Source organism: Lolium rigidum, chromosome 4, assembly GCF_022539505.1.
Source record: "Lolium rigidum isolate FL_2022 chromosome 4, APGP_CSIRO_Lrig_0.1, whole genome shotgun sequence".
Classification (NCBI taxonomy): Eukaryota; Viridiplantae; Streptophyta; class Magnoliopsida; order Poales; family Poaceae; genus Lolium; species Lolium rigidum.
This window is the reverse complement of record NC_061511.1, coordinates 137,044,389-137,065,965: the sequence shown is the minus strand read 5'-3', so window position 1 is coordinate 137,065,965 and position 21,577 is coordinate 137,044,389. Positions and strand designations below refer to the sequence as shown.

General features: G+C 48.6%; 1 protein-coding gene across 1 annotated transcript; it reads right to left on the bottom strand.

Moving 5' to 3' along the window:
- Nucleotides 1–9,178: 9,178 nt before the first annotated feature.
- Nucleotides 9,179–14,462, bottom strand: LOC124647548. Its single transcript, XM_047187468.1, has 4 exons — nucleotides 14,235–14,462; nucleotides 13,403–13,453; nucleotides 13,202–13,327; nucleotides 9,179–9,384 (listed from the first exon to the last, which is right to left on the bottom strand). The coding sequence occupies exons 1-4, from the start codon at nucleotides 14,460–14,462 to the stop codon at nucleotides 9,241–9,243; spliced, it is 549 nt and encodes a 182-aa protein (XP_047043424.1). The 3' UTR covers nucleotides 9,179–9,240.
- Between the last annotated feature and the right edge of the window lie 7,115 nt (nucleotides 14,463–21,577).

The following is a 21,577-nucleotide window of genomic DNA, read 5'->3' as shown; positions in this document are numbered from 1 at the left end:
TCGCGAAACCCCCAGTACCGAGAGCCACGATACAGAAAACCTTACTGAGACGCCGCCGCCGCCAATCCCATCTCGGGGGATTCAGGAGATCGCCTCCGGCACCCTTCCGGAGAGGGGATTCATCTCCCGGAGGACTCTACGCCGCCATGGTCGCCTCCGGAGTGATGTGTGAGTAGTCTACCCCTGGACTATGGGTCCATAGCTGTAGCTAGATGGTTGTCTTCTCCCCATTGTGCTTAATTGTCGGGTCTTGTGAGCTGCCTAACATGATCAAGATCATCTATCTGTAATTCTATATGTTGCGTTTGTTGGGATCCGATGAATAGAGAATACTTGTTATGTTGATTATCAAAGCTATGTCTATGTGTTGTTTATGATCTTGCATGCTCTCCGTTATTAGTAGATGCTCTGGCCAAGTTGATGCTAGTAACTCCAAGAGGGAGTATTTATGCTCGATAGTGGGTTCATGTCTCCGTGAATGCGGAGGGGTGACAAGAACCTCTAAGGTTATGGATGTGCTGTTGCCACTAGGGATAAAACATTGATGCTATGTCTAAGGATGTAGTTGTTGATTACATTACGCACCATACTTAATGCAATTGTCCTGTTGCTTTGCAACTTAATGCTGGAGGGGTTCGGATGATAACCTGAAGGTGGACTTTTTAGGCATATATGCAGTTGGATGGCGGTCTATGTACTTTGTCGTAATGCCCAATTAAATCTCACAATACTCACCATAATATGTATGTGCATGGTCATGCCCTCTCTATTTGTCAATTGCCCAACTGTAATTTGTTCACCCAACATGCTATTTATCTTATGGGAGAGACACCTCTAGTGAACTGTGGACCCCGGTCCAATTCTCTTTACTGAAATACAATCTACTACAATACTGTTCTACTGTTTTCTGCAAACAATCATCTTCCACACAATACGGTTAATCCTTTGTTACAGCAAGCCGGTGAGATTGACAACCTCACTGTTTCGTTGGGGCAAAGTACTTTGGTTGTGTTGTGCAGGTTCCACGTTGGCGCCGGAATCTCTGGTGTTGCGCCGCACTACATCCCGCCGCCATCAACCTTCAACGTGCTTCTTGGCTCCTACTGGTTCGATAAACCTTGGTTTCATACTGAGGGAAACTTGCCGCTGTACGCATCACACCTTCCTCTTGGGGTTCCCAACGGACGCGTGTTGTACGCGTATCACGGGCCAGGCCAAGTCTGGTCATTAGCGTACGCTGCTGCTGGCTGAAAGGCGCTCCTGCCGAAAGCCGGCCGTGAATTCTGCCACTACACCTCACCGGGCCAGTATAGGTCTTCTTCTTCCTGGTCTTCTTGGCAGGCATGGCCAACACCGGAGAGACGTGCTTCCTGCAGGCATCACGGAAGTCTGTGAAGTCCACGCTGAGCGGCTGGCGGATCTGATCCACGACAGGCAGTCTGGAGGAAAGACCAGCTCTGTCAGGAGGCGAGATGCTGACAGGGAAGGTCTCCAGCACGGATCTAGGGGATCCGACCGAGGCGGACTCATCCGAGCTGGACCGCGGGGTTAGGCACCGCGGGGATCCAGCTGGGGAAGGCAGCAAACCAGCATCTGGCAGCTGGCAGTTCTTCCAGCGCACCACACTGTCAGTGTCAGAAGCAAAACCCGAGTCTGAAGAGCAACACATACGGCATTCTCCTTCCTCCCACTCACTATCTGCCTCCAGGACACGTGGCGGCTGCAGAGTGGTCAGAGACCGGTCAATGGAGGTCCTCCTAGCAACATCCAGAGAGGGCAGCGGCCATGCAGGGGTGGGCTCCACACCAGGAGAAAAAGGCGGATCAGGGGCATCCGTTTTGGAAGGATCTACGCCCAAAGGAGGGGCACGTGGCGACGCGGGGGCGGCTGCAGGCGTGGCTCCAAACGGAAGGATGGGACCAGAGCCGGATCCTCCTGGAATATCCGGCCCAACCAGCCTGAAACTGACGCGTGGAGACGGGGGGTTGGCCAACGGCATGGCGCCAACCAATGGGCTAGGAGAGGGGCCCGCCACGACCTGACTCGCATGCAGGTCTTGACCGCTTTCCGCCGACAGCCTCTCTGGGCACCGACCGCTTTCCACGTAGGCCGCTCCATCATCTTCAACCTCAGGCGCCAGCATCGGCCACGGCAAGACCTGCGCCGCCGTGTTAATGGCGACGCGGCGGCTTCCACCCCAACCGCCGCCAGCACGCCGACGGAGGGTATCATGCCTGAAAGGATCACGATCGTCGCCTCTCCGATCTCCAGAACCACGGTCAGGCTGGCGCCCAGAACCACGCGAGGACCGTCCTGGACCACGGTCACCGCCCCCAAAATCTTCGTCGCCGCAGAATCCATCGTCGTCGTCAGCAGCCGGTGGGATCATGTCCTCAGCATGAGCGACGCGCACGGAAACTCGGTTGCGAAGCATCGTCTTCTCAAGCGGGATGAGCGCCAAACCAGGCAACACGAGACCTTCGTCCTCCTCCATCAAATCATCCGGCTCCTCGATCAGAATGTCGACGTCCTTGGGGAAGACGGAGGGGTCATCCGTCCAACCTACCACCTTGAACAGCCCCAGATCCTCCCGCTTCGCCGTCGAGGCGCCAATGCACTCGACCCACGCATCGGAGCTGAGCACCGCCTCAGCCGTAGAGCGATTCCATGCATGCGCCGGAACGCCCTGGAGCTCGAAATGCACTCGGTAGCGAAGCTTGCAGTGCATGGCCTGGAGTTGCCGGTTCCACGGCGAGAAGCGCAGGGAGAAATCTCTTCCCCGCGGAGCGTCCGCCGCCAGGATCTCATCCCTGACCCTCCTGCTGCTACAAACGAACAGGAAGTCCGCCGGCCACGAGCGGTGCACCGTGAAATTATCAGCCGCCCTCTCGGAACCCTTTCCGCGAGAGCCGAGCCGGCCTCGCTCAAGGTCACATATTCACGCTTGCCGGAGACGAAGGCGACGAGGGCGTATCGGAGTGCATCCTCAGCAGCAGCAATCTCCTCCGAGCGGGGAATGAAGACGCGACCGACCACCGTACTCCGCGCCAGCCGAAAGCGGTCCGGAGGGACAGCCCTACGCTCACCAGGCGCGAGCATCGCATCTCGCGAGCCAGCGGCCGCCGCATCTGCATGGCCCCTTGAGACGTCGCACGGCGAGCCTCCGCGCACAGGTAGATGCGACGAAGACGGGCAGGCCGCGTCCCTCGTCAAAGGAGAGGCCGCCGGCAAGACAACTCCACGTGCGTCGCGCTGCGCAGCCACCCGGGAGCCGACGGATTCCACAGGTGGCGGCGACCGCACCCTAGCCCGACGCGGCGATGACGGCGAGCGCTCCCTGTCTCGTCGAGACGGTGGCGGCGAGCATGCTCGACGTGGCGGTGTTGGCGAGCGAGCTCGACGAGGTGGAGACCTCCCAAGGCCAAGCCTTTGGTGCGCCGGGATGCGATAAGCCAGACGAGCCTCCTCCACAGGCACCATTGGCGCCTTCCCACGATCCCTACCGTCCGGCGACGGGATCCTCTCCACGACCGCGGCCGGCGCCTGGTCCCTAGGGCCAAGACGCTGCTGAACGGGAAGCACCGCGGGAGCAGATGGCCCAGCAGCGCACTCGCCCCGCACGTCGCCACGACGCTCGCCGCCAGCACGCCGATTCTGGGGGCACTCACGGGCATGGTGCCCCTCCTCGCCGCAGCGCAAACACACCGTCTCATAGGTGCAGTCCGCCGAGATGTGGCACGTCCTGGTGCAGTTGAAGCACGCCCCGGCGAGGTTGGTGGGGAGGCCGGAGCGGATGTTCCACGCGGGCAGCGTCTGCTGTTGCTTCCGTGCCCGCTTGCGGCCACACGCCGCGATCCACGGCGCAGCGCCACGCGCCGGCACCCTCGCCGCCGTCGGAGGAGGCGGAGCTGGCTCCACCGAAGAGGCGACGGGACACAGCCCATCAACCACGCCCCAGGGCCTACGCGCGGCGGCCGCCGGCGGAACCCCGCCCCCAGGGCTAGATGACTGCGGGACCACGCCGCGAGGGCCGGAAGGGGGAGATCTGGATGGAGGTGGCGGCGGAGCCCTCGAGCGCGCGCCCACCGGCGGCGTTCCACTGCGGAGCACCTCACAGTAGGACCTGGGCGAAGCCTCCTCGTCGTTGTCAGTGTAATCCGCCCACCGCCGTGACTGCGACGAGGAAGAAGGAGATCCCATGACGAGCTCTCTCCGGCGAGCGGCGGTGACGGCGACAGAACTCAGGCGAACGGGGGTCGCCGGCGGGAGGGGTGGGAGGGGGCTCTCATCTCCTAAAATTGGCAACTAAACTAACAGGCAACAAATCCTTCACAACTTAGACCATGTGTTACTCGAGTGCCAAAACTATGTGCCGATGTCTCGTGAAACAAAAGAAGAAGAAAACGATATCGCAATGAAGTTGGGAAATCTTTCGTATATATGGGATCTCCCAATAACTCTAGCCACTAAATTCTTACCATGTAAAATACCACTCCAGTATAGCACCTGAACACCACTATGATTTGCACATTATGCTCTCAAATGCTCACCAAGCTGCAGTCATTTATCAAAACACAATCTCCATTTGATTATCACCCAGGGAAAAACTATACTCCTAAAGGACCAAAATATGTGCAACGGAATGATGAAAGCAGAAGCTCACTAGGAGATAATTCTAGATAGAAACAATGGAACTCTTTTTTCCATCCCCTACGTGATTTATCTTTTACTAATCTCTTCCAGTCTAGAGTTTTGTTCTTCCTAGGCATTTTACATTGTAAAAAACACAATCAGCATAATTAATTTTTTAATAAAAATCCACATCTACCCTTAATTGGATGGTTTTGGTCCCTCCTCTTTTTTCCCGGGCTTGGGACCGGCTATGCATAGCATAGGCAGAGTTACCCACCCACCCTCCATTCTATATGAAAGCAACGCTAAGCTATGGGTAAGGCTAAGAACACTGATTCTTGAACTTTGATCAAAGTAACTCTAACAAGAATAGTTAGATCAACCAGTTTGCTTTCTCACTAGCAAGAATCTGACATGCCCTTTGCATAGCCTCAATGTTGCGCAAAGTGAGCAAGGCAATACTTGCTTGTGAGGGACAGCAAAATTTTTGCTCTCTTCCACTAGCAAAGATTGCCTTGCCATTTGAATATTATAAATGAGCAAAGATTTCCTTGTTTTCGAGGGAGAGCCATTTGGCTCTCCACCACTAGCAAGGATCACCTTGCCCATAGCTTAGCCTTGCTTTTAGATAAATTCATCAAGTAACTAATTTATTTTGAGAAGCAAATATGCTCTTTGGTAAAAATGAGCAAGGCAATCTTTGATTTTGAGGGAGAGCAAAACTTGCTATCCTCCACTAGCAAAGATTGCCTTGCCCTTTGAATATCTTAAATGAGCAAAGATTTCCTTGATTTCGAGGGAGAGCCAAATGGCTCTCCCCCACTAGCAAGGATCATCTACCCATAGCTTAGCCTTGCTTTCAGATAAATTCATCAAGTAATTAATTTATTTTGAGGAGCAAAACATGCTCTTTGGTAAAATGAGCAGTGCAATCCTTGGTTTTGAGGGAGAGCAAAATTTGGTCTCCTCCAATAGCAAGGATTGCATTGCCCTTTGAATATCTTAAACGAGCAAAGATTTCCTTGATTTCGAGGGAGAGCCATTTGGCTCTCCCCCACTAGCAAGAATCACCTTACTCGTAGCTTAGTCTTGCTTTTAGATAAATTAATCAAGTAATTAATTAATTTTGAGAAGAAAAATATAATCTTTGGTAAAATGGAGCAAGGCAATACTAGATTTTGAGGGAGAGTGAAACTTGCTCTCCTCCAATAGCAAGGATTGCCTTGCCACTTGAGTAGGCTTAATTAAGAAAAAACTGCCTCAAGGATAGTAATCCTCCACGAGCAAGGCTCATGCCTTGCACAAGTGAGCCAAACTTCTTGCTTTTGTGGAGAGATACTCCAAGAACAAGGATCAGCTTTCCACTGACCATATGATCCGTACTTTCAGGGAAAAGTACAAGTACTTTTTCATTTGCTTTGCCCTTAGCAAACATAGGCAAGGCTAACCAAGGGAACCAAGCATTCCCATTAACTCACGGTTGGGAAATTTAAGTGCACAAGCACTTCTTTTTTATTTGCTTTGCCCTTAGCAAATGTAGGCAGAGCTAGCCAAGGGAACCAAGAATTCCCATTTACTCACGGTTGGGCAATTTAAGTACCCAAGTAATTTTTGATTTGCTTTGCCCTTAGCAATGTAGGCAGAGCTAGCCAAGGGAACTAAGCATTCCCATTAGCTCACGTTATAGGAGCTCAGTGGGAGCCAATCCCCAAGGGGATCACAGATTGGAGGGATTTGGTGAAACCATTCGGTTCACCCAATCCCTTCAAATAATTCCATCTCAATCCACTGTTATGGTGGAGTGCACAACGAGGAGGTTCTGTGGGCGATATCTTGGGATTATCCCACCCAAAATCGGCTTGGTGAGCGAACAATTGGGGAATTTTTCCGGGATCTTGAACTAGACCCCGAAAATCAATCCCCTCCAAGTACTAGAAGTAATTATGGCCTAGCTCAGGGTTTGGTTGTGTTGCAAGAAGTTGGTGGCACCTACAGGCTATGGCAATTTGAGTGGGATGTGGTTCGTCGTCATAGGGGCTCGATTGGAGGTGGTTGTTTGTGCTTACCGGGACGGGGAGGAAGCTCGAGAGCGCTCAGAGGACCTCGTCGCCGTCCGCGTCCATCCCGCTCACCGGTGCTGCAGGAAACCCAACCAACGAAGACCATCAGGAGGGTGGACACGAAGCAGGGGAGAAAGCGGAGGTAGCGCGCATGCACGTACTGGGAGCAGGAGGAGTAGACGGCGACGAAGAAGGCGAGGGGCAGCCCGCCCACCCACACCCACCAGCAGCACCGCCGGTGGCAGGCCGCCGGCGAGGCGGGTCGGAGGCTTCTCCCTCGCGCTCGCTCGCTCGCTCTCGAGTTCAACTCCCCAGACCCTTTGGCACCCACCCAACTCACGTTTTCTGTCTCTGCTACTGTGTGCTCGGTCTTGAACTTAATCCAAATGGTGATATTTATAAGATGACAGAAGTATCAAGCGCATGTGTAAACGGTGAGGGAACGATCTAGAGTAGGCTAAAAGAGCAGTCGTGCTAAATCGTGATAATCGAATAGAGGACATCACGCATAATTCCTTTCATAGTCATACGCAAAACGCAGTCACACTTTTGTTTTCCACATAAACGAGCTCTCTCTCGAATCGGCAATCCTAAACCTACATGCTCTTTGGTTACGGAAACATCTACGGTACGTTGATCGGTGACGGCCGCTGGAGCCTGGCCAACTGCAACGGCCGGAGAAGGGGCGCTTCTTTTTTCCTATCCCTCTCTCGCTCCACCGCTCCAGTTGAATCCATCGATCTGGTTGGATGTCAGCCAACCAACGAATTCGTGTTGACACAAAAAGTAACAACCGCAAGCGTGCGGACGTGGAGCGGATGTCAACGAGAAGCAGGAAACCCAACCAACGAATTCGTACATCTTTTTTTTCCCAACTGGGATATATTTCCCCATTTTATTACATCACATAACTGAAACACACAGCATCTGTTCAGTTTTATCACAAACAAAGCTAAGGAAACAAGGAAAGGGAAAAGACCGACCAGAGCATCTCCACTCGTCCCCCATACGGCGTCCAGCGCCTGACCATATGGAAGGGTACCGGCGCGTAACTAGTTCAAAATAAACACGTACCCAGATTGAGACTTAAAATCGTCTGGATCAGTGTTCTTTCGTGATAATTCAGCACATTGTTTAGCTCGTAGAGCTGAAAGCTTTGGTAGTATTTTCTTTCGTGATTTGGTCTCAGAGTTTATCTGCGACAAACTTTGTATTGACATTATTTGATCAATAAAGTGTTGAATTCTCACAAAAAAAGAAAATGAATATCGGGATACATTATCGTCGTCGCGTGCTTCGGGTATTTTTTCCACTTGTTTAATTGGTCATAGCCATCGAGGTTGAAGTTCTTGATATATATATTTTTGTCATATATGGTGTTCCACTTAGGGCCACTTCTTTTGGGCTTCTAGAGCTGCTTCTAGGTGCCAAACAGGAGAAGCCCAAAAGAAGTCTGTGGCTTAACATAGGCTTATTTCCACCGAGAAGCCAATTTTTAGTGTAATTCTAGAAACTGAGGGAGAGCAGTTTCCCGAGCTTCTGCCTGAGGGAACCGAACCGGTACGTCAACTTGCCCTCCAGTTTGGTATAATTTACAACATATTGCCCCTCCACGTGAGAAAACGGTTGACCACGAAAATCAATCGAGCACCCTCGGCCTCTCCCGCATCGAGAAAGCTACAAGCCGTAGCCCGTCGCTCCTGCCGGCGCTGCCTCCCCTGCCCCCGCCGCTCGCAGCCATCGCTTGCCGGCTACCCATCGGCGCTTCCGCCCCGTCCCTGCCGCTCCACCACCGCTCGCCGGCGCTGCCTCCCCAGCCCCCGCCGCTTGCAGCCGCCGCTCGCCGGCCCTGCCGCTCCCGCCCCTGCCGCTCCACCACCGCTCGACGGCGCTGCCTTCCCCTCCCCCGCCGCTCGCAGCCTCCGCTCGCCGGCCCTGCCGCCCTCGCCCTACCGCTCCACCACCGCTCGCGGGCACCGCCTCCCCCGCCCCTGTTGTTCCTCGATCTGTATTCTTTGAAGGGAACGAAGTGTTCATGTTGTATACATGTTCAGATAATTCCTTTTCTAATGATGTGTATTCTATGTATTAATTAAAACAGAAAATCTCACTATGGAACCAATAATCAGCTGCACATTAAATTTAGGGGCACTACGGACATTGCACAACAGACAAGTCTATGTTTCATAAGCCCAAAAGAAGAGGACGAAGTGTTTCTTGGAGCTTCTCCCCACCGGAGTTTCTCCCCACCGAAATCTATAAGCTGGCTTCTCTATAAGCATAAGCCCAAATGAAGTGGCCCTTAGTTTGCATTAGGCCACATTATTTATCCGCATAACCTAAAATTGCAAACAAGTAAGTAAAATTTTGTAGAACCTACTGACATCGCCCTCTAAGTTACCGACATTGAACTTTCACATTCCAAGTGCAACCCAATGCGCACGTGGAGAAAAAGGCAGCGAGATGCCATCACGCAAGGCGACCAATGTTTGCCCAAATAGGTCGGCCCGTTAGAATCATTTCTAATAACTTAACTCACACCACACAACTAGCGGCCAGCATCATCTTCTTCCGCGCTCTGCTGCTGCTGGTGGTGGCACACATTCCTTCCTTCGCCTAAGGCGTGACCGCATGTGGGACACTCATCCTCCTTGTCGTCTGTAAGAAACCATTCTTGAGGCTCGAGGCCCAACTGAGCACATAAAAAGCAAATGGAAATCCACATAAGCTATTTAAACCATTCTAGAGAGATTCCATTTGAAATACCACGACTAGAAACTCACCATTACTCGAACTATCATCAGAAGATATTGAGACCGACAACAATCTAGCACAACAAACCCAACAAGTGCAAGTTTGATGAGTGTAAGTGAGGTCCTGTTAATAAGGGTCATAGTCCGGTCCCACAACTGCGTCCAAATATCATATTCCAGTCAGCAGGTTCCAGGAAAATATAGAAGGCACCAAAGTTCTGAAAGGCATACCTCCAAGGTTTCCTTCGCCCTCTCCATAAAGGTGCTTGGATTAGGCTCATGCTGAAAAAAAAATTGGCATATAGTTTAGAGTGGCTGTAATATATAGCACTAGCTAAGCCTCTCGGCAGCAAAACTGGCCGATTTGGTATCATGTCAGCAAGGGTTGACTAAAAAAAGCTATACAATTATAATATTGTTTCTCGTATATAAATCTTGTTGGATTGCCATCCTTACTTTTAAAAGTATTAAAATTATATAGTCTTTCGCGCGAGCACTTATCATCTGTACATCGATCCCAATATACTACATCTTTAGATCCTTGCTGAGAAAGCGCAATTCTCAGGAAGTCATGTGATCCTTTCTAGTTTAGTTCAAAAGTTGGGCTGGCCTTTTATCTATAAACGTTTAGAATTGCAGTAGCAGGGAGTAAGAAGTACTTGCCAGCAAGCAATGGCGTGTCATGATTCAAATATCAGATTTTTTTTACCAGTGAAGGGAGTTATGTGCTCTTTTTCTCAAAAAAACAAAAAACAAAAACGAGAGATAGATCTGATATTTTACATAAGCGAATCACTTACATGGAAGGAGGAAAATTGGCGAGAATATGTGCGCCCAACCGCACGCGAACCGCCGTGGATGAGCCTCGGCAACATCCACTGTTGCTCCCTTGCGAGAGAAAAGTTGCGGCCTACTGCAGACAATCCGCCATTCAACAGCCGCCGTGGCTGCTCCGCAACGGCCGCCCTATGTATCGCGGGCGGTCGCTGGCAAGCGAGCCTCCTAGTCGCGTGTCGAAGCGCCGCCATCGCCATCGATAGATTCGATCGCCAGAGAGAGATTTTTCTTTCGATGAGAGAGAGATTTCGATTCGGGTGAATTATGGTGGGGCTTTCGACCTGCCCCCTTTTAATGTGGGTATATCCGTCCGAGTTCTTATCAGCGTCGGCCCACTCCAACACCGGAAACACCACTGATTCGTAATCCAGCCCACGGCCGAGATCTTGCTTCCTGTTTCCTTCGCATGCCTTGTGTACTTTTTTTAGCCGTTTTTTTTCATGGCCTTGGCTAAGACTATATTTGTCCGTCATATGAGCAAAAAGTATAGAACATTAAATTTGTATATTATAAAATTACACCTCAAGACCGATCTAGTGAATTTACCATCATAAATTTTGCTTGTTCTAATAAAGCGGTTGCAAAGGGGAGATCGCTCCCGCGTTTATGTAACCACCTCGGGTTTCATTCATGGTGGACCACGCGTATCTCATGTGCTACCCGCGCCCGTACACGTGGCAGCCTCCCACCCTCTTCCCCCACCGTCGACATCCATTGTGTTGTGGTTAGCTCATCCCCACCCATCGCTCCTCATGTGCATCTCAGATTGGTGGTGAACCACTGGTTAATCCTGGCGATTTTCCCCGATGGAGGAGCAGATCGTGAGGATCCGGCGACACCACTACTCGCCATAGTCGAAGCACCATCACCTCCACCGTGAGTAGTAGTCATCGCAGTCCTAGCTTCAACACGGGCTGCCTCCTCCTTGAGTAGCAGTCCTAGCTTCAACACGGATCCTTTCTGATAATTGGATCCCAGGCTTTACACCTGAGCGAGTTAAAAATATTGTTCATGTTTCCTTGAATGACCTGTGAGTACACTAATTGATGTTGATAGCCGATCGTGGAACTCCAAGGTGGTCAAAAGTGTTATTGAGGATGTTGTCGTATCCATTCTTCAGATCCCTCTAAGCAGGCATGGAGGTGACAATTTTCCTTCCTGGCCCTACGGCAAGTTCGGGGTCTACATGGTCAAATCAACCTACAACTTGGTGAGATCTCGGGAGTTTGTGTCACGGCAAAGCTTGAGTACGCGTGGGCTGCTGATGGACTCCACTGTCGAGGAGACTATTTGGAAGAGGTTATGGAGTATCAAAGCCCAGGGGAAAATGAAGATTACTCTTTGGAGATTGGCACATGACTGTCTTTCCAGTGGATCACAATTTTGACGATGCAACATACCTGTGTCCGATGCATGCTTGTTCTGCAATAGAGAGGAGAGTGCAGTACATGCGATTGTTTTTTTTTCCTTAAGCAGCTGAAGTTTGGCAAGCAGTTAAGGCGGTGTATCATGTTTATCTTCTTAGGAAGCACTTCTCAACTCCAAAATCCTGCGTTTTGGATTTTCTAGCGAGATCGAATGACCAAGAAGCGGTCACTCTAGTTGTTACAGTGTGACACTTATGGGAGGCACACAATGTCGTCTGTAATGAGGAAAAAGATAGCATCCAAGCAGCCTTGCGGAATATATAAAAGTGTATATCAAGTTGATTTTGTTGCATCTATTCAAGACTCCGAACGACCATAGACGTGAGACCTCTTCTTCAACAACACAGTGGTCTCCGCCGCCGGCTGGTACGGTTGTCATTATCGTGGATGCAGCTTTGTTCTCTTCTTCTTCTCGGATGGGGCAGGCGTCATGATCAGGGACCACATGGTAAATTTCTCGCTGCATGCAGCAAGTTACTTGATAAGGTCATGGTGCCGGAGGTTGTTGAAGCACTCGCTATTAGAAGTGCAGTTTCCCTCGCAAAGGAAGAAGGTTTGGACAGTTTCATCTTGGTGTCAGATTGCCTCTCAATCATCCAACGGAGTCTTCCCCCCTCTCAATCATCCAACGGATTCTTTCCCCGGTCCATGATCGATCGCTGGCTGGAGTGGTGGTTGGGGACATCAAGACCCTAGTCTTCAGTGACTTTTCGTCATGTTAGTCATGTTAGCCGTCGTCGTAATAATTTAGTGCATTGTTTAGTTCGTAGAGTTGAAAGCTTTGGTAATATTTTCTTTCGTGATTTGGTCTCGGAGTTTATCTGCGACAAACTTTGTATTGACATTATTTGATCAATAAAGTGTTGAATTCAAAATAAAAAAAGAAAATGAACATCAGGATACGTCATCGTCATCGCGTGCTTCGATTATTTTTTTACACTTATTTAATTTGTGATAGCCATAGTGTTTGAAGGTCTTGATACATGTATTTTGTCATATATGCTGCCCCACTTAGTTTGCATTAGGCTCGATTATTTATCTGCATAACCTAAAATTGCAAACAAGTAAAGAAAATTTTGTAGAACCTACTCACATTGCCCTCTAGGTTACCGACATTGAAATTTCACATTCCAAGTGCAACGCAATGCGCACGTGGAGAAAAAAAGGCAGCGAGATGCCATCATGCAAGGCGACCAATGTTTGCTCCAAATCGATCGGCCCATTAGAATCATTTCTAATAACTTAACTCACACCACACAACTAGAGGCCAGCGTCAGCTTCTCCCGTCTTCTCCGTCTTCTACTTGTGGTGGCACATTCCTTCGCCTAAGGCGTGACCGCATGTGGGACACTCACCCTCTTTGTCGTCCGTAAGAAACCATTCTTGAGGCTCAAGGCCCCACTGAGCACATAAAAAGCAAATGTAAATCCACATAAGCTATTTAAACCATTCTAGAGAGATTCCATTTGAAATACCACGACTAGAAACTCACCATTACTCGAACTATCATCAGAAGATATTGAGAGCGGCAACAATCTAGCACAACAACCCCAGCAAGTGCAAGTTTGAAGAGTACAATTGAGGTCCTGTACATAAGCTCCATAGTCCGGTCCCACAACTGCGTCCAAATATCATATTCCAGTCAGCAGGTTCCAGGAAAATATAGAAGGCACCAAAGTTCTGAAAGGCATACCTCGAAGGCTTCCTTCGCCCTCTCCATAAAGGTGCTTGGATTAGGTTCATGCTGAAAACAAAAATTGGCATAGTTTAGAGTGGCTGTAATATATAGCACTAGCTAAGCCTCTCAGCAGCAAAACTGACCGATTAATTGGTACCATGTCAGCAAGGGTTGACTAAACAAAAGCGATACAATTATATAGTCTTCTTGTTTCTCGTATATAAATCTTGTTGGATTGCCATCCTTACTTTTTAAAGTATTAAAATTATAGTCTTTCGCGCGAGCACTTATCATCTGTACATCGAGCCCTCTGCTCTTGAATGTTAAGTTCGTTCAGTATACTACATCTTTTGATCCTTGCTGAGTTATTCTCACAGACCGGAGGCAATAAGTAAAAGACAGAAACGGCAATTTTCAGGAAGTCATGCGATCCTTTCTAGTTTAGTTTAAAAGTTGGGCCAATTGTGGAAAGTGTTTTTAACACATGGACACCAATTAGCTGGAATTTTTTGCATACACTTCTCATGTACATATCTATCCACGTATTTAGCGCCATAATTTTTGAAAACATACAAATATGAGGTTTTGAATTTTTTTAAAAAACTGAAAGTAAAAGGAGCACTGGTGCCCCATGTGCACCAAATCCAGCTTTTTATCTATATAAACGTTTAGAATTGCAGTAGCAGGGAGTAAGAAGTACTTGCCAGCCAGCAATGGCGTATCATGATTCAAAAATATGCATGTATTATCAGATTGTTTTTACCAGTGAAGGGAGTTATGTGCTCTTTTTCTCAACAAAAAAAAAACGAGAGATAGATCTGATATTTTACATAAGCGAATCACTTACATTGAAGGAGGAAAATTGGCGAGAATATGTGCGCCCAACCGAAGGCGAACCGCCATGGACGAGCCTCGGCAAGATCCACTGTTGCTCCCCCGCGAGAGAAAAGTTGCGGCCTACTGCAGACAGTCCGCCATTCAACAGCCGGCGTGGCTGCTCCGCAACAGCCGCCCTATGAATCGCCGGCGGTCGCTGGCAAGCGAGCCTCCTAGTCGCGTGTCGAAGCGCCGCCATCGCCATCGCCATCGATAGATTCGATCGCCAGAGAGAGTTTTTTCTTTCGATGAGAGAGAGATTTCGATTTCGGGTGAATTATGTTGGGCCTTTCGACCTGCCCCCTTTTAATGTGGGTATATCCGTCCGAGTTCTTATCAGCGTCCAACACCGGAAACACTACTGATTCGTAATCCATCCGACGACCGAGATCCTGCTCCCTGTTTCCTTCGCACGCCTCGTGTATTTTTTTAGCCGGAATTGCTTCACACACGATGTTTTGCATACGACTCCCGTACGATACTTCCTCGAGGACGTTTTTTTAGGCTAACACAGTGCTAATTACTGACCCGTACCCAAATGTCCCTTCCCCAGCCCAAATTAAAAACCCAAGCCCACGACTCCAGGCCCTCATGCTCATCCAAAACAGTAGGTTCCCCATCTTCTTCAAGATGATCTATTCCTTGCCGATCTGCAATCAGTTATCTGCAATAATCTGCGATTCCTATTGAAGTTCTCCACAAGTTTGATGTATTTTTTGTAAGAAGTAATAGGTATCACTCTCCTCTGCCAAACTGCCATTGAAGCGTGCATCGAGCTTTCCATCTCCGAATTTTATGTAGAGCTAGAAAATCGTGATGATTTTTAAATAATACTGGTTTTTATTTAAATTCCACGCATATTACGTTGATTTCAAAAATTTTAAAACATGTGGCTCGTTCGGCCAAATAGCTGCCGATCGGCCAGTATGCCGGCGATTAGGCCGTCGGACGGACTATCGCCCTATGGTAAATAGAACAATACATATACTTGATCGGTGTGAGACGTGGACGTGCCGAGTTTCACCGACGACGCGAACCTCCCCGCCATCCTTGCCGCGCTAGAGGACAATCCGTGCTTATTGTGGAGACACTTCATCGCCAACGGGACAATCCGTGCTTATTGTGCAGACCGAACCGAGCGATGGATCTAGTCCGGGCCAACCCAAACGGACAAAAAAGGACCGTTTGGGTCGCCAATTTGAGTGGGCCCACTTGAATGCCCTAAAGTAAAATAGAGTATGTTACTTGCCACATAGGGCATACCAGAACAGGTCCGGTTCGAAGTCCCAGCCCATTCTAGCCTATTCCAGCCCAAACCCAGGTTCCAATTGCATCGCCCAAGGAAAGGAAGATCCAGCCAGTAGGATCGGACAAGTATCGTACACAGTTTGTCGTACGTATAGCAGCGCTCTTTTTTAGCCGTTTCTTTCCATGGCTTTTGCTAAGACAATATTTGTCCGCCATTTAAGACTAAAAAATATAGAACATTAAATTTGTAAATATTAAAATTACACCACAAGATCGATCTAGTGAATTTATCGTCATAAATCTTACTTTTTCTAATAAAGAGATTGCAGAAGAGAGATCGCTCTCGCGATGACATAACCACCTCGGGTTTCATTCATGGTGGACCACGCGTTTCTCATGTGCTACCCACGCCTGTACATGTGGCAGCCTCCCACCCTCTCCCCCCACCGTTGACCTCCATTGTGCAGGGGTTAGCTCATCCCCACCCATCGCTCCTATGCATCTCGGATTGGCGGTGAACCAGAGGTTAACCCTGGCGATTTTCCCCGATGGAGGAGCGGGTCATGATGATTTGGCAACACCACTACTTGTCATAGCCGAAGCACCATCACCTCCACCGTGAGTAGCATTCATCGCAATCGTAGCTTCAACACGGGTTGCCTCCTCTTTGAGATGATCTCAAGCCTCCTCATATCGCACCACTATCTAGTCAAGGCATCAATGGTGATTGGATCCATAGTCATCATTCTATTCTCCTCGGCAACGAGCTCCACCATTGCCCTCTTCTCCTCAAGTCCGGGCTTCCTCTCCTTCAAGTCACGAATTTCTTGCCACCTTGCTTGTTTCATCTCATTCTTCTTTTGGCTCATGATCATCTATGCTTTCAACGTATTAAGTGCCATTGTTTCCTCTGACTTCACGAACTCATCAATCTTGGAGGCCAAGTTTGATGTTTCGGCTTCAAGCTTGATCTTCTCCTTGACCATCTTGTTCTCATCCGATTTTCCCTTGTTCCTTCCTCCTTCCTCATCACTAGCATTATCCAGTAGTGGCATAGCTCCTTTATTTGTTGGTGCTTCTTGATCCCTCAGTTTCCACTTGTTAACATGCTCAAGCAACTTCCAACAATGTTGTAGTGTAAATAGTCTTCCCATGGAGGCCGACATTGCTTTGTACCTCTCCATTAAAATTCCTTCCTACAATCACAAAGGAAAAATCAAGATAAATGCATATGTGTTGTAACAGAATCACGCAATCACAAAGAAAAATGCACTCACATAGTCATCGATAGAAACACCACTCGGAGGTGCGTTTCGAACTTGCTCCATTGCTCCACTCCATCGGTTACAACGAGCCTTGATCACATCCCACCGTCCTTGTAGTGATTGATAGGAGGGGTAGACCGGTGTTGCAACATGAGGCATGAGGTGGAAGAATTTATCTCTAATCTACTGCCAGTACTGCTTCCTGGTTTGGTTAGTGTCGTGCACCGCATCGATGGACACTTGTGACAATGCACACACCAAAAAAGTTTCTTCGATCTCGGTGAAGTTCGCGACTGACGAGGGTGCTCCTCGGCAATGCCCACCTTTCGGGGCTTAGGTTGATGGAATCCTGCAGGCTGACACGAGACATTAGATACCAAACAAACTGGGAGAGAGATTTACCCAGGTTCGGGACCCTCGATGAGGTAAAACCCTTACTTCCTGCTTGTCTGATCTTGATTATCAAAACTATCGGGTTACAATGGGGTAGCCGAAGGCTTCGACTATGATCTCGTCGAGATGCTAAGATTTCTGATGACCTAGCTCTAGACTTGCGATGATTATGGATACGATGATTGTGTGTCCCTCGGCAGACCCTCTCCTGGCCCTTATATTGCAGGCCAGGTCTCGAGAGTTCTGTCTGGGTTCGACTATGTTACAAAGAGTTCTACATCTAAACTTTCCTTGTCTCTTCATCTTCTTGCCTTGTTCGTCAAGAATTCTTCTTTGGAACCGACATAACGGCCCACCTTGGTCGGTGGATAATCTTCGTGGCCCCTGGCTGGGCTGTAGGAGGTAGCGTAATACTAGTTACCCGAAGGGCAATGCCCACATCAGTAGCCCCCGAGTGACTGGCCGAAGTAAAGCTTCAGGCAAGGACTAAAATTGTCTTCTGTCGAACGTTCATAATTGCCGGTAGATCTTGACTTCTCTGAAGCATAAAACTCATTTGTATCGGGTGCGCGTCCAGCGCTCCCGATGGGAGTAGCCCCCAAGTCTAGGCACGGACGCTTACAACTGTGTGTAGACTCAAGTTGTACTACTCGAATATCTTTAAGTTGCCGATGTTTTCTGCAATCTGTCTTGGTCACCTGATACCTTTTTATATCGGGTCTTAAATATCTTTGAGGAAAGTCATGCATTTTGATAGTACGTAAAGGATTTTGAGTAACATGCCCAGTTTTACTCGATAAATCGATGCTGGTTAACTGTCGATGGCAAAACAACGTTACTATACTCAGAATCAAGTCCCCAGACATGATCCTGGATTGCTTGAAATTTTTGAGTCCATAGTTTTTATTGGGTGCGCGTCCAGCGCTTCCGATGGGAGTAGCCCCCGAGTCTAGGCACGGATGCTTGCAACCGTGTGTAGACTCAAGTCAGGCAACTCGATGTTTCAATTTCTTTTGGATGCTTCATGTCGAGTCGATACTTTTTATGACATCATCAATGAAGTTGCTACTGCGGCGGTTCGATTGACAGGACGTGACCTGGCGGCCCCACCCCACTTCTGCGCGGTCAGTTAGGAAATGACTAGTCCCTACGCATTGCCTGAGGCGGCTCCTCGATTTCCGTGCTTGGTGGAGAAAATGTCCTTTGTTATGATAGACGCAATGACACGTGGTGACCTAATCGCAGATATCCTTTGATAACCTTTGTTTTATAAACGAGAAGGAAGAAATTTACTGTTTCCACTCTCCCCTTTCACAGTCTTTCTTCCTCGTTCACCCTTCTTCTTCAAAGCTACCGCGCCGCCGCCATTCTTTGATCTTCTTCCGCTTCCCAAGCACTCTCGAAGATGGTGAAAAAGAAGAACACCACGATTGTTGTTGGCGCCACATCCAGTGGCGTCACTGCCAAGGTTATATCTGGTGCGCCCAAGAGGGGCACATCGGAAGTCTCCGCCGCGGCGCCCATGCCGGAGGTTTCCACCGTGGCGCCCGCGCCCGGTGATTGTCCTGCTTCTACGACGACCAAGCGCGACGAGAACAAAGCTCGTAGCCTCGGTCTGATTTCAGCTGACGAGGGGAACGTCATCCTTCTAGGTTTGGCTTCACGCCCCAATCCTCCTGCCGGTTTTACTGTGATGTTCATGTCGTTCTTGTACCGTGGACTTTCTCTTCCTGCCCATGAGTTTCTCTGGCGTCTCCTTCATGTGTATGAGATCCAGTTATGGCAACTGACTCCAAATTCAACCCTTCATCTCGCTATTTTCATTACCATTTGTGAGGCCTTTCTGGGTATTGAGCCTCACTGGGGTTTGTGGAAAAAGATCTCCAGTTATTGAACATAGCCGTCTAGCTCAGCATCTCCGACGCCGGTCACCGTCGTCGCCGGTGATTGCGACCACCATAGGCCACGCCGTCAAGCTCTCTGTGCTCCTGGTGAGCTACTCGTTCCACTGGTGCCCTCGGCCAGCTCGATTACGCTGTATATCGTCGCCGCACCGAGAGCCTGTGAGCGCCGCCGCTTCACCTCGCCGTCGTTCATGCTCCGGTGACCATTAGGTAGCGGCGATAACATCATTAGCTTCCTCGTCGCGTGCTGAGTAGAACAGTAGTCCCCAATCGTCTGGGGGAAGCCCGAGTCCCGCCAGAGATGAGCTCTGTGGCCACATTTCGATTTTGACCAGTCAACTGCCAACAGGCAGCTGACATGGCCTTGACCCCACCTGCCAGTGACCTGGGGTAGCAATAGACTGGGTAGCTTTAATATTTATGTCTTTAATTTAAATTCTAGTAAAATACTTAAACTTTGCCAAAATTTATAAATTTCATTTTTGATCTGAAAAATATAAATAATATATCAAAATGCTCACAAAAATAAACTCTATTCAAATAAATATAAAATAAAAATGTGTGTCCAAAATAAAAATTCACTTATTTTCATCTTTATTAATTATGTATTTCCAATTGTTTAAATTTTTTTTGAATTCAATAATTATTTAAGTTTCAAAAACAAATAATAGATATTCAGTAACTAAATAAAATGTTAAGATTAGTTTTGTTTATCAAAATTGCATCCACTTAAATATTAGTGATATTTCATAAACCCTATTTTTAATTAAACCTAAATAGGAGTTACCCTAATTATAATTTTTGTGAAAACTAATAAAATGCTAAAACCATTATTAATTTTGTTCCAAAGTAATTAGTGACCACATCTCTATTGTCAATTATCATTTTAAGAGTTGAACCATAATTTAGAAACCCTAGTTCCAATATAAGTAAGACCTTGAACCCATTATTTTATGTGTTCATTATAAATTGTTTCAATCCTAAAACCCTAGGGTTTTTGCCCATGTGATTATATAAGCCTCACCATACCTACAAAACCCTAGTAAGAAACAAATGAATGCATGCTTATAATCCACTAACATAAAACCAAGTCACATGAGATTATCATTTCATGTCCCTATTCTTAATTAAAACCTATATGATTCCCTAGTGTCACTTAGGAGCAAACCCTAACTTGTTAATTGGATCACCACTCCTATATACCATACCATTAGGACCAACCTCAACCAACAAACCCTAGTAGAATCCTAGTGATGAACCCTAACACCAATTTTGTGTAGTAATGCACATAACATGCTCCTATCCCACCAAACCATACTTAGAAAGTAATAAACCACTTATCTTAGAAACCATTAGTGATTACTTAGTGAAGCAAATGTGAAGCCATAATAAACCCTAACTCATAGCAACACTGTTGGGGGGATGACCCCCGATATGCCAAAGGCATGCCAAACCAGATGGTTTGAGCCATCAAGATACTGGTTTGAAGTTCATTCCGGATAAGCTTTTGGGCTAAGTAAATCTTACCGGTATCCCAAAGAGAGGCATACCGGTATGAGCTAGGAAGACACCGGATTGCTGGTAAGGAGTGCACTGTAGCACGACGGCAAGACTGGTCAAAGATTCTCTCAAGAGCTAGAGGACAAGGGTGACCTAAGCAAAGTAGCTTTAAACGAAGCCCTGACGCCAAAGAGGAAGGTGACGCCAAAAGCAACCGGAGGACGTCAGCCTCCTTGATTAAAGAAGATACCGGCGTCACCTATGATTAAAGTAACTTTGTAAAGTAGTTTGTCTGTTCAAAGATGCCATTAGGGTTTCTTCCCCTGTAAGCCACCCTCTCCCCTATATAAGGAGAGGGGGCACACCCCATCGCGGGCATGAGATGTATGAGACGTACGAACCTTGTATGCACAAACCTGTAACCTGTTGAGATCAATGAATAGAAAGATCTAGAGCAGAGTTCTTCCTTGTGTCTCTCTTCTTCTACCTCTGGCCTAGGCCAAGTTCTTGAGGAAAGCACCCGGAAGTTCATCCAATCTAATCAAAAACCCTCCCCCGAATCCTCTAGCGCCCATTCGGCCCCAACTTAAGCCATCCTATGGCATCTGTCTGTTCACCACGACGATAGTTGGCGCCCACCGTGGGGCATGAAGCGGCGCTTGCTGGAGTTCACATTCGGGCGTGTCTCCTTGACGTCGCCGGCGAGCGGACGGTGTCTGCGCTCGTGCAGCGCATCTACTCCATGGACTTCATCAACGACAACGCGGGCTGCTTCGCCAACAGCGGCATCTTCCCCAAGAACGGCCGCATCATCGAGTTCGGCAGCCATCGCGTCTACTTCGGCACCGTCCCTGTGCGCCAGCGCCTTTCGCCGGTGCTGGTGGCACCGGACCCGCCAAGGTGGCTATGTGCTGGCCGCGCCGCCGGCAGCGTGGAGGTCATGATGGCTGGCGCGGTTGGTGCTGGCAAAGAAGCTGTGGAAGAAGGTGCTAGGCGTGCGGCAT

Excerpts from the sequence above, each read along its gene's own strand:
- LOC124647548 (XM_047187468.1), bottom strand. The coding sequence starts at position 14,462 with ATGGCGGCGCTTCGACACGCGACTAGGAGGCTCGCTTGCCAGCGACCG. Across the intron at positions 13,454-14,234 it reads GCCAATTTTCCTCCTTCAAT|CATGAACCTAATCCAAGCAC; the intron begins GTAAGTGATTCG and ends TTTTGTTTTCAG. Across the intron at positions 9,385-13,201 it reads TGATGATAGTTCGAGTAATG|TTGGGCCTCGAGCCTCAAGA; the intron begins GTGAGTTTCTAG and ends TTATGTGCTCAG.